Below are 15,615 nucleotides of genomic sequence, written 5' to 3'. Positions count from 1 at the left end.
TGGTGCTCCTGATGCCAGTAACACAACGACTTGGGAGGCACAGAGAGAAGAATAAGTCCTTTTAGCCAGGGTATTTCTGTCACTATTTACAGATCCATCTGCATGGAACTCAGCCATTCTGTAAAGTTCAGAACTTCTTCCTGATAAAGTTAAGGCTGAGTAAAGAATCAGCTGGTTAAATATTAACAGAAGGGGAACATGCTGTCAGCAGGCAACAAAGCTGTGCATACTTATTCAGCTGTGTGAAACAAACCTAAATAAGCAGCTTTAGAATAAGGTCATTCAGAATCACTTCACTTACGTGTAAGGTGTTTACATTTTTTAGATAAGCATTAATTCCTGTTCAATATGTCTTTTGTAACAGCAATAACCCAGTTGTCCTCGGTCCCAACAATTCCAACCTTCCCAGAATACTTGGTATAATTGCGGATGGTGAAATCCATGAAGCTATCAAACATGAAGATCCATGTACCAAGCGGCTGGCTAACGTTGTTCGCCAAGTGCAGGTAAATAAATGCTTGCTTAAAGGTAAAGGGAGCATTTAGAATCTGTTTGCAGAAGGAACTAAACTGTTAAACCAGTTTTGAGAGCCTTATCTCCTCAGAGAATAATGACTTAAACAGTGGTCTTGGAGATCCTTGGATGTTCCTTTAATGATTAATGGTAAAACTTGGTGACATTTGCACTTGAATAAAATAACTAACTTTCATGCAGCAAGATGGTTAATGTGTGAGCCAGTATTAGTTTTTTATGGGGTTTTTTTCTGAGTCAGAAATTAGAATCTGGAGATAAATCTGCATGTCCTTTTATCAGTGAACTGTACTGCAGGATTTGATCCAACATGTGGTTCTTGTAAGGGTTGCCAGCGTCCTATGGTGACTTTCTAGTACAGTAGCAGCTCAGGTTCTTTGTTAGAGAATGAATGCCAAACCCAAGTTATTTTACTACTGCCCTTTTCAATCCAGTGCAAATATGGGTGGCTGTTGAATGTTTTCGCTGCCTTTGGGGAACTGCCTTAAGGTTCACTTCCTTTATGCCATGATGAGTCACTTAAAGATGATGGGGCTGTCCAGGTACTTACACAGCGCTTCTCTACAGTGCTGTAAATGATAGTGCTCATAGTGCAGATCTCCTTCAGGGCCAAATGTTGTTGGTTGGATGTAGTACTAATGAGGGAAAGCAATGTGCCTGGTAAGCATCTTGCTCACAAAAAAGCATGGAGGATTTTGAGCAGCAGATCTACAATTACTGGCTTTTCTGTCTGACCTGATTTGGCAACATTAAGGTTCAAGAATTTTAGGAAAACTTGGTTTTGGAGAGGATTCACCTGTGTGAGTGTATCAGCCTGAGAGATCCATTTTGTCTAATAGAAAAAGTTGTTAAAATTCAAGGCATAAAGAGAAGGAAATTGAGCCAAGTTTCAAATTGAAAGTGTAAGTGACTGCTCTAGGTTTTGCCTGATAGATACAAATCCTTGCTGTTAGTACTTGAAGTCTGGAAATGGACCTTTGTATTAGGGTTTACCTAATACATTTGTTCACTTTACCTCAAATCATCAAGGTTTATTTTTTTAACAATACAGTGGCACATACGTGTATAGATTAGCTGAGTACAGCAATGTCTGGTTTTAGCTAGGATTGATAGGAATATTAATATGAGACAAGACCTTCAGCACCAACTGAATGATTTATCTTCAGACTGAGGAGGGGAAAAAAAAAATCTTAAAAGACATTTATTTTAAAAAATACTTTTTTAGCACAGTGTTAGAATCCTATTTTTCTTCACACATAGTATTTTGACTCTAGTAAAGCTGTAAGACTTTTATACTTTTACTGACTGTAAGAGTTATACTACGATAGGAACTTTCAAGGTTGTGTGGTTGCTAACAAGCTCCTGTTTTCCAGATTCCAGGGGACTTTTTTTTCAATGATCTCAGTAAGCTGTTTCACTGCCAGTGTCTGACATGAGTAACATGGTCATTATTGGAATTGAATATTAACTTCTTTGCTTAGGTATTGTCAGGCCAGAAATATTTCAGTGTAAATTATCAAGTTAAATGTGCATCAGAAATGCTGGAAGAGTACATTTAATTCTGCAATATTTCATCATGCATTAAGAGTCTAAAATGCTTAATGGTATTTAAAACTAAATCCACAAACTTATACTTATTTTTTAATTTCTTAATCCATTTTTATATTTTTGAAACTTGTTAAATTTTGAGAAAAGGGCATTATAATAGAATTGAATGTAAAATATACCAAATATAAATTAAACTTTTTTTAAAATTTACTTTAGATTGGCTTTTGCAATAACAGTAAAATTTAAGACCTAAAGTCAGTCACCTGGAATTTTTTTCCCTGTCATTGTCCTAAAGAAAGCAGCATGCCAATTGCTTCCAGTTTCTTCTGATAAGTGAATAAAAACTTATTTCTCAATCTTGATTAATATTCAACACTTTCTGGTGCCATTAGAACAGTCCTTACTGATGGTGACTTAAAAAGCTAATGTCTCAGCTGAGGCCTGTGGTAGCATAGATGAAAGGTTTACATTTACCCAGACAGATGCAGTGCAGTTCTCTCTGGGAAGTAATTGACCTTTCCTTTCACTGAAGAGCCAAGCCCTGTGCTGGCAGCAGAATTTCGCACCCCTATGTGTAGCACATTGTGCTGTAATCCCAGTGCTCAGCTCGAAGCTCTGAGTGTGTTACTACTGCACCAGTGCCCAAAACACCCATGTGGAAGAGGCATGGTTCAGTTTTGCCTGAATATTGGTCTTTTAACTTCAGTGCAAAATGAGGAAATGATTTAGGCTGTGGTTAACACAGGAGTGTCCTTTGTCAACCCATATAGTTGTTACAGAGAGTTCTCAGGAGTTCCAAATCGATTACTCTGCTGCTGTTCAGCCTTTTGGAGCATCTCAAGTTGAACCTGAGTAGCACTGTGTATCACTGAAGATTTCAGTCTCTTTGACATGTATATTATGGGAATAAGCTGAGTGAATGTTGAGCTTTGTAAACATAACAGAGTTTAGGATGTACCTTGGACATTTTCAGCCTGCATAGAGACCACTTCTCATTTTTTTTCTAGACATCCGGAGGACTGTGGACAGAATGCATATCACAGCTCAATGCAGATCAACAGGCAGCCATACAGGAGCTCCTGAACTCTGCTTGAAGGGCCTTAATTATCATCTGCAAGAAAACTAACTCTAAATAAACGTTTACCCTATTGTTTAGGTTTCTTTTGTTTCTTTTCTGAGTAAAACCAGAACTGTAGTGCGTGTAGGCCATTCTTCTGCAACCTACAGGCAGTGGCAGCAGGAAGAAGCATTCTTTCAGAACGGTGTTTAAATCGGTTTCTATCCCACAACATGAAAGAAGTTTTCCTGTAAACCCTACAATAGCACTGAAGAGTATTTTTCTAACGGTATCAGCCATCCATACGATGGTGAAAGGGAAACAAGTTGAATTTTCTCATTAGACATAAGACCTTCAGCAGTAGATGTACGTTATAACAGATAAATGTTTCTCTACATCTAGTGTTAATTGTATTAATTGGAGTGTGAGTCTTTGCAGGGTAGAAGGTGTCCTTCTGCCCAACAAGGTAGTAGATCAAAAGATGAAAAACTGAAGACAAACATCGAGCATGAAGACCTCATTGATCACACTTTCGATTCCCAAAAACAACTTGTACAGTGACTCAATGAGGAAAGCTGTTCAGCTTCCAGCCCTTGAATGTGAAGTCTTTTTGGCATGTCTGACAGTATCTCATTCACTCCTCAATAAATGACATTGAAACACAAGAAGCTTGTGTAGAAGTTCAGTGATGTGTGGTTCTTTTAATTTACTCTTGTGAAAAGATGAAAATAACAAACTATACAAGTCACGATTTTATATTTGAAACTTTGTATATTGTTGCCTATTACAGATTTTATGCTTTTTTGTTTCTTGACTTTTTAACAAATTTTTCACCTGAGTGTGTAGAATGGAAACTTAATGGCATTCCTCGTGTGACAGTAAATATACATACCTTGACTTTAAAATGTTTTTCATGTTCAGACGCAATTGCATTTCTTAACTTATAAAATGTAGTGTTGTTCCAGCTGCAAACGTGCAACGTGATTTGGTAGACAGCAAAAAAGGTGTAGTAGCCTGTTTTGTTTAAAACAATCATGCCTGACCTGAAAGAATCAAAAAGGTTTCTCAGGTCTTCCTGGTACTTCAAGAGCAATACTTCATCTACCAGCAAACACAGGCATAGAGTATCTGATTTCTAACCAAGGTGAGTGAGGTTTTTCCACACTTACTTCAAAGCTGTTAATATATGCATTGATCTTTAAAAACTTAAGTTCTTACTGAAGTGTTCTTCAAGTTGATCTCAATTGTGTCTTGAAACAGATCTTTTCACAAAGAGGATGTAAGTTTTCTTCCTTTATAATAAGAAAAGGTAGAACTTTACATGTAATAAATGCCTCTCATACGAAATAAACTTAGTTTTGCCTTTGAAAGTGTTTTAGAACAGAAGATAAAGAATGAGGTATACCAAAACCAGCCCAGGACCATTATACCCAAAGGTTTGTGAGACAAACTGCCTTAACCATAGAACTTGACAATGTAGTTTGTTTTTAGAGGCAGCTGAAACAGTGCAACAAAGTACTGCTCCAGTTTTCATTTTGTTCAGTATTTATAATCTCTTATTTACAGAAATTCAAGCATTCATGCATCTGGAAGATGAATGCTAAGGACTAGATACCAGTACTGTGAGAGAACTAGTAAGTCATGTCAGTTATCTCAAGCACTGGTCCTAACAATAACAGTTTTGCTATACTCTATCCATCACCTTTCTTCTTTGTGGTGTTTGGTTTTTTAGGTATTTGTTATTTCAATTTTCCCTTCATCTAAAACATGTAAATTTTTCCCTGCAGCAAACTTTTTGTACTTTTTCTCAGATCTTAAAGCTTAGATTTTTCTCCCTTTGGACTGTGTGCTGAGAATCGTAGCACATTTGGCATTTCCCAGAAACAACATCAGCTTTGGCTCTCTGTAACATAAGCAACATTTGAATTGCTCTCCTACTGGACCAGCTGTAATCCTCTTGCCTTCCTTTCAGTCAAAGTAACTGAGAACAAATAGAACCAGGAGATGGGGTTGCTCAGTGTGCCAGAGCCAGCACAGAACAACTTTGCGCAGTTGCTTTTACCTTGTTAATCGTTTTATCAAAGCAAAGGGCACTGAGTGAATCACTCTCAGACTGACAAGTACGTTGGTTCTGGGTCCTACCTGGAGATCTGTTCTTGCCTGACTGGACTTGTCAGGTTAATCCAAAAAAGCTTCTGTGACATTTTCTCAATTTGCACAAGCTTTAAAAACTTTATGCCTATTTAAAAACTGTCTGGATCACTAATCTTGGATTTTCTTGTTCCTTAATACAGAATTTTTAAGCAGTAAACTGTTCCTGTTCTTCATTGCACTTAAGTACTGTTGCCCAAAGAAAGTATTGTAGTAGAACAGTAGCTTTATCTGCAGCTATCTTTTATGAAGGAGCCAAAGTAATCTTCAACTGTGGTACTGATTTGGGAAAGGTAGTTTTGATTCAACCATTTTTTCTGGGTATAACTCCAGTCTTGCTTTAACAAACAGCTCAGCTGTTGTGTGGGTTGAGAGATGTACCTAGTATAGCATAAAGAGCACTGCAAACAATAGCATTGTTTTGCTTTGCCTGAACAAAGAGGTACCAAATCCACCCTAGACATCCACACAAAAGTGCTCAAAGTTGTACTCGGTAACAGCACAGCTAGAGAACACCATGCAGGTGTTCCCGTACTGGAGGCCCATTAGCCTGTTTAATAAGCATATGATAGCAAGTAGCATTCGTGAGCACTGGTTTCAAAAGTAGCTCATCTCCCTGAAGTGTGGCTGAGTTCCCATCTAAACTCTCACCTGTTCTTACTGTTCTGAAGACGAAGCTACTTGCTTTGTGTTTGCAGCTCTGGGTTGGTCACGACAGATAATAATCCAAATGAATGTCAAGTCTCCTTTACCTGGCTTTGTCTACAAGATTTCCCAGAGAATCCTGTGCAAAATCTATGTACGAAAGTGACTTGTAGCCTTCACGCTTTCAGCATGGGCTTTGTGTACTGCTGAGGCATTCTGTCATTGCTTTTTCCCTGCAGAGACTTCAAAGTGTTGCTGAGTGCAAGGGCTGGTATTTCCCAGCATAGAACAGTTGTTGTTATGCCAAATGTTGTCTGTTCTCTACACATTTAGATCTGTCAGTCTCATGTATGGGAGTACATGTGGGAGAGTAAGATGTGTTGCACAGTTGGAATTTTTGATGAAATAAAGAATTAAGGAAGGTGAATTTCCTATTGACTCTGTGTATGCTTGTCTGTATTGGCTATGCAGCTGCCTGAGGCTCTTGAAGCGGAGCTTTGTTGTTGCCTTAGTGGTATCTGTAGGGGTGCACACATACACTGAGTCTTCAAAACACAATGAGAGTCCTATTAAAAGTAATACAAAAGTCAAGTACTTGCCACCGCAAGTACTCAGCTTCAAAGTATTTTGTTGGGCATCTGTGGGAGAGCCTTTGCTATTCAATCATTTGGTTTGGTCTTCTTCTGCTAGCTTAGACAATACTACTTCCTTTTATGGGGCTCAATGGTAGCTTAAATTCTAAGAAATGCATTTGTTGTATTCCAAGAAGCAATAAATGGGATTGAAGTGTCTGTCTAGTACAGGTCCTTTCCCTTCTTGGTTATCATGAAGATGTTTGTGTTGCCTCAAGGAGGAACATCTCTCAGAACAGCTTTAACCTCTGTTGAGACCCGGAGGTATGGGCTCAGTACTGAATAGAAGTCATGGGATTTGTTCAGGAGAAGGCTTCAGCATCTTCTCTGATGCAAAAGAGAAGTGAGGAATGGAGGCCTGCTCAGAACATGAACACTGTGTTTCCTATCATTGAGTACAAAATGCTAACCTCAGCCACAGTAGTTATTCCTGTAGAAATCTGGGTTTTTCTCTTGAGTTTACAACCATTTTTGTGTATCAGAGTATTTGATTTTCAAAGGCTGTTCCTCACAGCCCACGAGGCCTAAATGTTTGGTCTTTACATTTGTCACAAATTCACAGATTTTGCTCACTGAATTGACTCTGATCTTTTTAATTACCTGATAGAGAAGCCACATCATCTCTCAGTTCTTTTGAGTCTGTGGTGTGGAATATCCCTTTGGTTAGTTTGGGTCACCTGTCCCAGCTATGGTCCCTCCCAGTTTCTTTTGTGTACCTCATTGGCAGAGTGTGAGACAAAGAGGGGAGAAATAGTCCTTGACTTAGGATAAACACGACTTAGCAAAAACCAAAACATCAGTGTTTTATCAAGAACATTCTCATTCCAAATCCAAAACACAGCACTGTCACAGCTACTGAAAAGAAATTTATGCTACCCTACCTGAAACCAGGACATCCTGCAAGGCTGGAGTTAGTGTGAAATTAATTTCTTTGGTTGGGAGATAAGGAATTGCAGCTTCTGCTGTGGGGAGACCGTTTCTACAACCTCTGCAACAGATTATTTCCTATCATTCAGTTTCAGACCAGTGATAAACTTTCTGTGCGTTATAAGGGAGGAAAGGCAGGACCTAGGAGGTACAAGTAAGTTTTGACTTTCATGATTTTCCTTTATCACTTCAAAGGCTGCCCATGACCTCAGATCAGGTGCAGGAAATTTTTGTGGCTGCTAAACCATGAAATCAGAATGTCTTTTGAGTTTAGTATTATTACCACTCTAGGCTTAAGAGTAACTTTTGCTGATGTAACACTAGATGCAGACAGGTATGTGTAGTGGAATTTCACTTACTTAAGGAGGTTTGTTGTTTTTTTTCAGGGTTCGTTTTTGGTGTTGTTTTCTTTTTGTTTTTGTGGGGGGTTTTTTTGTGTGTGTTTTGCTAGCAGAAGAGATTCAAAGCTTCCCTGAGGTACCAGATGAGCCAAACTGATTGATGGAATGGAATTTTCTTCCAGAAGAGTGGGAAGGGAGGGTACATACTGGCAGAACTTTCTCAAGCAACCACTACCCAGGAGGATATAGCGAAGTATTCCCAACTTAATGGTGACTGGTGGGAATTACAAGTTAACTTCAGTCAGTTTTGCTCTGAAAGTTGTTACTCATCTCTCATTTTGCCAACACCATTACCACTGCTAGCTACCTGCTGTAGGTGGCCAGTGTCTTCTGATGGTGGGCAAGAAGCAAAAAAGAAAGGGGATATTTCTTCAATTTACTATCTCTGCACTAAATGTATGGCTGCTTTTATTTCCTATGAAGCAACAGAAAGTTTTATTTTAAATATATCTGAAGTACAGTTTTTCACATAATATGGGCTGTTAACAAAATGCTGTTCCTCAATAACTGTACAAGCCTATCTTGTGTATGGTGGTAATAGGATTTGCTGTAAATTAATTAAAAGGTTTAATATTCAATTCATGTACTGTCTTAAAAACCAATGCTAATCATTCAACCAAAAAAAAAAATAAATATGGAATAAAATGCACATTTTGAATTCAGATTGGTGAGAAATAATGTAACACAGGATATTGACTCAGGGGAACTAACCTTGCCTATATTGAACTAAATTGTGCAACATTACTATTTTTAAATACCTGAGAATAAAATGCCAAGAGACATGTTTTACCGTGAAGTTTTGTCAGTTAAGAGTTGTTATCCCTGGAAAATAAACAAACCAAAAGAAACACCAAACCCCCCAAAACTGCCAATTTTTGGTGAATAGTGCGAAGAAGTGCATGGATGCAGTGGTTGTATTTCATTCGTTCTGTGCTCCAGCTAAAGCTGCTTCTGGCCAGTAGATGGAGATGAAAGAAAAGAGTAAGTGAAGTGTTGAGTCAGTACAGGTTTAGCCACTTATCCCTCTTTGTCCCATCATTAAAGAGTGTGAATGTATGAAATGTGTGAAAGTATGTGCCCATAGATACATGCCTTCTTGTAAAACGAGACAGCCATAGCAACTTTCTCCTTGCAGCTACAAAGCCAAAAACTCTGTTTGGAACTTGCCACCTCTCCTAGTCAGTCAGTCTCTGGGAGCAAGTGAAAAGGAAGGGCAGCTCTGTAGGTGAGCTCCTGAGGCTCTATATTAACATCAACAAGTGTGGATTCCTGTCCTTAAAACGAGTACAAGCTTAAAGACAGCTGGAAGTGGCAGTGTGGTGAGAAAACACATTTCAAGTACAAAGCTAAAAAGGGTTAACTGGTAAAGAAGTTATGTTAAATTTTAAGAGAGGATCTTCATCTCATCTGATTGTTATTAAAATACTGACACATCGTATTTATTATCATTGGGGGAAAACAAACAAATAGACAAAAGACTAACACAACCTCAACCTCCAAGCTGTTGGAATTGGACTCTTCTCACCATTCTTATGCCTGATCACCAAACTGAGTGGTTGCAGTACAGACAGAAGCAGGGGAGTAGGTGAGCCAGGAACAATTCAGAGTTCCTCATAAGAAAGACTGCAAGAATGCCCAAATAAAGGATTAGCTAGGATGTTTGAAACCAACAAATGTTTCTTCAAGCCATGTAATTTCTAATGGATGTGTCTGGAAGTCAAAAATAGAATATTACAACCAATTATTCAAGGTTGTGTGAATGGTTAATAAGCAAGGTGCTCCTGAGGAAACTACTTGCTCAAGAAGTCCATAAATAATTGGCTGTCAGAAGCTGGAAGAGTAGGCTAGGAAAAGGATTACCTTTTCCATTACTCCATCTTCTGTTAGACACCCAGTTCTCTGATCAGGCTTCACACAACCCTTTGTAAACATCCTTCTCTACTCACTTTCCCCTCACTGATTTCATTTATACAGATCAAAACTCACTCTCTTTGCATGGGGCCTTGGGAGATGTAAATACTTGTTCACCCAGCTCATACAGGATCAACTAGAGTAAGAAACACTTTGTATAAAACACATCTCAGTGCTAGTATTAATGGAGACGCTCTGGGGCCTGAGAAGAAAAAACAAAGTGTTTTCGTACCTTGACATCGTTACATGGATTCTAAATAAAAGACACAAGAGAAATCTATAATTAAATACAAACAATAAAATCTCTACCCTTTTACTCTGCACCATTTTGAAGGAGATAATGGATTGTTTTTAGGTATTCAAATATGGCAGATCTGAAATGCTATATATCTGTAGCTTACACAAAAGATCAAAGTGCAGTAGAATCTAAGGCATGTGGTGAGACTCTCTGGCTTTCTCTAGTAGAAGATTAAACCATTTTAATATTTGGGCAGTTTTATGAGAACTGCAGCTCCTTTGTCACTGATCTGCCTCTTTAGGATGAGAGATGACAGCAGGAAATAGGGATTAAGATTTCCTCTCCAGTGCCAGAGGGAGATATGGCACAGAACAGATGTGTGATACCCAATGTTATCAACTGCAGAGAGAATGTGGAGGGAAGAAATTAAACACTCAGGGTTGAAGCAATTGGAAATAGTGAAGAAAAAACTGCATTTCAGAATTTAAAATCATAACATAATAGGCAGGGTTTTTTTTTGTTTTGGTTTTTTTTTAATAAATAACCAGTTAAATTTAGTATGGACTATTATTATAACTCCTGGTGCTTTAATAGAGTTCCTGGGAACTATTCTGGTTAAGCCTGTCCCATTTCAGCAGAGTGAATTAAATTCAATTCTATATTAAGCTCATGTCCATTATGAAATCTAGTATTTAAAAAAAAAAATTATTTGTGTTTTTTTTCTTTTGGTTCACTTGCAAATACCAAATGGTCACTAGAGAAAGCAAAGATATATTTAAAGGACAATTGTATCCTAAAGATTACTGATAAACCAAAAGTGATTGCTTTCTGTATTTCATTGTCAGAGTAAACCATGAATCTCACGTTCAAAACATTTATAGAGTGGAAGACTGCACAATAAACTGGAATCCTATGGAACACCAAAATGCTGAGGGGAATGAGACATACATGGCATGCAGGCCACTAACTGAGAAAACAGAAAACCACACTAGTACTAACACACATAAGGGAATTTTTTTTCCTCTTAAGTAGGGTGGGAAAATTATCTAATTGGAAATAGTGGTAATGAATTTTGACTGATTATATTAGGTAGAAAAAAACAGGCATGGGAAAAACTCATACCCTCTGTGCCTCCAATCTGCATCTCAGAAAATGAAGATGCCGTAAAAAAAAAACTTTTCTACGTCTCTCTTCAGCATCAGAATCTAGGAAACAGGACAGCACTCATCACTCATGCCTAGAAGCTACAGGCAGAGACAAAGAACAGGTAAAAGAGCATCTTTAAGAGCGACAGACCAGCACCAACAGTTCTGGGCATCTTTGTCAGCAAGTTGATGGGAGCTGATGGGAGAAAAAGTGTATATTCAATATAACTGACCTTTCAGGAAAAATTTCCTTCCTGATTTGAAAGGAATCTGTAGTAGAAAATAGACTATATCATTGTAGATGATTTTTCTCATCAGTAAAATGGAAATGATGCTTCATATTTTTTCATCTAAGTTCTACTTTCTAGATCAGTTGTTTTGCTTACATTCAATGAAATTTTATTTCTGAGAAAAAAATAAAAAATATAAAAAACAAGAAAAAATGTTTTTCCTAGTTTCTAATAATTTGATTTTATTAAATGCAGATTATGCAGATCTTGCTAAGCTTTCTACAGTGAAACGTTACTTCTGTAAATTATTTAATGCTTTTCACTTTCAGAACAGAAAGTTTCACAGATCCCTTTTGAAGAAGGAATTTCACTAATTATGTTAAGCACAGATAGAAAATTGATGGTCTTGTTTCTCTTCATTCTGTTATGTTTTTCATATGGGATGCATAAAAATTACTACCCTGAGAAAACCGGGCTTCTGGTCTGACATTCAGGAATGGGCTGCTTTTAGAGGCTGTGTTCTGAAATAGCAAAATCATACACTGAATTGATGTTTGCTTTGACAGGTTTTACAGTTGCTCCCCACAGCCAGATTTAGATGTTCTAAACATTAAAACAGGAGAATATGACAATGGAGAAGACAATAGCTAAGCCACCTGTTGTAACTACCCGCTGTAAAAATAAAACGTCCCTCAGCCAGCATGAAATCAGAAAGGACCCATGGGAGACCCTGAATGCAACAGAGCACCAGATAAGGCTCCCCCACCACTACTTTGAAGTGGGGATTATCCCAGAGGGATCTATTCAAACACACTGATATGTTCCAGATGTATTCCCTTGCAGAAGGTCACAGCAAAAATGTTGGCGGGGAGTGTTGAGGAGAGCAAGAGATTTATTGTTTCCATGGGAATCTTTAAGTCTGATAATGCAAAAAGCCATGTTTAATGTTCTCTATTGTCCTCATTTTCATATTTGCAAGGGGACTCATTTCAGCTGTGTTTAGTTATGGTATAAATTCTAAGGGGCTGCAAAAATGGGGTGTTTTTTTTGGTTTAAAACCATACTTACTTTTATCAGTCCAGGTACTTAAAAGGTTCTTCTTCATCTTACAGTTAAATGGTTTCAAAATACTTCAATAAATTTTGTTGCACTTTCCTCCTAGAAAAATTACCACATTTTTTGTTTCTCTTTTGTTTGTTTCATTGTTTCTTTAAACAGATAAACAGTTTGCTCTGTCCAAAATTACAAAAACAATGGAAAAAAGAATGAGCTATGGTGCTGGGAGTTCTACCCTAGACTCTGAATTCTAAAGACATATTTCTATTTAAAACAACATTTAGTTTTCTTCTTCAAAATACTATTGAAAGATTAATGTGGCTGGTTTGTATGAAATATTTTCAGCTCTGCTAATACCTTCTCTTTCCCTTTTCACTTCTCTCTCCTCACCATGACAGAGTTTCTGATGGAAATATTGGTATAGAATATGCATTTTTTTCCTTATATTCAGTGTTCTTCTTTGATATTCAGTCTTCTTCTTCTCTTCTTCAGGAGAAAAGGCGAAAGTGGATTGTAGGAGAGGAAGCACAAATATGAACAGCAAAATTATTATTTTTTTTAATTTAAGAAATCTGTATTTTTCCTTGGCCTTTTTTTTTCTTGAATGTTAGGATATTTGTTATTTTATAAGTTATGATTTTATCAATAATTATAATTAGTTATTATTTTTCATTTACACTGCAGTAGTTGACAATTTTGTCCATTAATGAACACTTTGGAAATGTCAGTGTCATTTAAAAACAAACATTCTTTTCTAACTTGGATTTGCAGATGGGAAAAGCAAGCAAGCACCAAAAAAGTACAAGCCGATGCAATCTGTGTAGTTTTGAGGAGTATAAATTGTTCACTAATTTCAAATGAACTTCCTAGCTCTGAATCTTCAGGGATGATTCCTCTATGAACTGTTATTCTGTTGATGATCTGAGCACAGATATGCAGCTAAAGTAACACTCACTAATCTGAAACAGGCAAACTGGAGAACACAAGGTAAATATGATGATATGTAACTGAGGTGATGTTGTCTGGTGGGCTGAGGCTGGGGAGAGGTGCCTGTTCCAACTGCTTGACATGCAAAATTCTCTTTATATAAATTCTTAAGGACTTGGGAAACTTGAAAATACCATTAAAAGGCTCTCTCTTAATTCATGATATTATACCCTTTGAGCAGGCAGTAAACAAAATCTGTTAATTAGCTGGCTCTAAGTGTTTGAATGGCTTCTTTTCAATGTTTGAGTATTTCTTTCACATGGAAATCCTGAAATTTGAGCCTAGAAATTCACTCCTTTGCCAACTGGCTAAATACTTGGGGTTTTTCTCAAAAGTTAAGACATGGTCTACAGCTAATATTATACACTATTATGAAAACTGTAAAAGACCAGTGCCTCTAGCTATAAGTTGAACATTGCTTTCCAATGTGGAAACATGAAAGACACATTGCTTCGACATTAGTAGTCTTAACAGAATAGCCAGAGGTAATCTTAACAACTGACGACTCTAATAATATTTAGAGAAGACGTGGACAAAAATATATTGCAAACAAGAGCCTTTGAAACATAGAGGGAATCCCAAATTCTACAAAATGTGTAATAAAAATAATGGTGGAAGATGGATAGTTCTTTCAGGTTCTTGCACTGAAATTAGCAAAAACTGATGACTTATAGAAGTTAAAATAAAGAGCATACAAGAGCCTGAAAGTGACCAATCAAACACCATAGGTTTGCAAGACTTGCAAGCCCCAAACCACATTTATACAAGAACATACTGATAAATTGAGCATGGAAGTATTTGCTGAAAGCGTCTTTGAAACAAAATTTCAAGCTCCAGGGAAAACATCTGTGGAATGTTTTATGAAAAAGAATTACTAGACTTTTGAAATACACAGATTTCTGTTTGAGCAGCATCTTAGCTTCTCACATAATGAAACATAGGAAAACATGAACTCAACAGATACTGTAAAGTAGTTCACGAAAGAGGTGAGGATTTTAAGGCCAGAAGGACTATTGAAGAATGACCTCAGTGTGAACCAGACCAAAGAACTTAATCCAAATAGCTGATGTTTGAGTCCAGTAATTTAATTCCAGGCAAACAAGTTCCCACACGGGAGGTGAAAACAGAAATTGCAGGTACTCTGCCCTAACTGCCTGCATACACGCATACCTTCTAGAACCTCAACATGTAGGAGAAAGTGTTGATGAAAAAATAACAAGAAATCATCCCAAGGTATGAGAGCTGTGAAAAAGTGAAAGCTTTCCAAAGATCTGTATTTGTAATTCCATTGTAGCCGCTGTTATTTCTTTCCTAACGAGAACAGGCAGAAGGGGCAGAGATCAGTCTCCCAAGATGACAGAACTCTTAACATACTGCTCCCCTTCCTTTTTCTTCATTTCTCCTTTATCTGGTAAAGCAGAAATTAATAATCTGAAATCCAGTTCTAGCTCTTCTCTTCTTTGTCAGTGGATGTTTTCTTTCAGAAACATGAACTAATTAGAACCATTTTTCTAATTTCAGGGACTTTTCAAAAGCAAAAGCCTTTTCTCTCAAATTTTCCTGTTTATTTGATGTACCAATAAATTCCACGTATTATTTAACAGGGAAGAAATATAACCCAGTGTGCTACAAGAAACTAACGACAGCAGTGAGTGCTTTTCTCAGCTATCACATCAGAAGATGCTGCCATTTGCAATTTACAGGACAGAAACATGTTTTAGAGAAAAAACTGCTGTATTTTCAGACGTCAGTCCCCAGTTGTTATTGACAGCCTTCAGAAGACCCAAGAATTGAAGGGTTAACTAAATAAACACACGCAAACTTGCCCATGGCTCGTAGAGAAATGCCCAACACCTTACCGACTTTAAGGTACACCATTCAAGACAAGAAGTATTTCACTGCTGCTTTTTGGAGCTTGGTAAGAACCGGTCAATGGTTGCAAGGCAACCTGTTACTTTTGTTCCGTGCAGAGAAACGTCACTCAGACTTGGAAGGCTTTGAAGATGACATCATACATTCGAATTAGATCACAACAACTCTTTTGTTAGGTGTGAATGAGGCATTAGTGATCTGGAAGTGTAGATAAAAAGCACCAGGAAATTCTAAATGTTAAGTGCTGCCATTCTTGAATGAGAGTTAAAGCTGCCGATAAAGTT

General features: G+C 37.5%; 1 protein-coding gene across 1 annotated transcript in view; it reads left to right on the top strand.

Annotated features, from left to right (window-relative positions):
* IPO5 (importin 5) overlaps positions 1–6,359 on the top strand; it is a 45,585-nt gene extending 39,226 nt beyond the window's left edge. Inside the window, exons 25-26 of the mRNA XM_015638585.3 lie at positions 365–506; positions 3,087–6,359. Of these exons, the coding sequence (XP_015494071.1) occupies positions 365–506; positions 3,087–3,173 (229 nt within the window). The 3' untranslated portion in view covers positions 3,174–6,359. The remainder of the gene's footprint in view (positions 1–364; positions 507–3,086) is intronic.
* The last annotated feature ends 9,256 nt before the right edge of the window (positions 6,360–15,615 follow it).

Source organism: Parus major, chromosome 1 (assembly GCF_001522545.3).
Source record: "Parus major isolate Abel chromosome 1, Parus_major1.1, whole genome shotgun sequence".
Taxonomy (NCBI): Eukaryota; Metazoa; Chordata; class Aves; order Passeriformes; family Paridae; genus Parus; species Parus major.
Note: the sequence above shows the minus strand (reverse complement) of the source record. Positions and strands in the feature narration are given on the sequence as shown.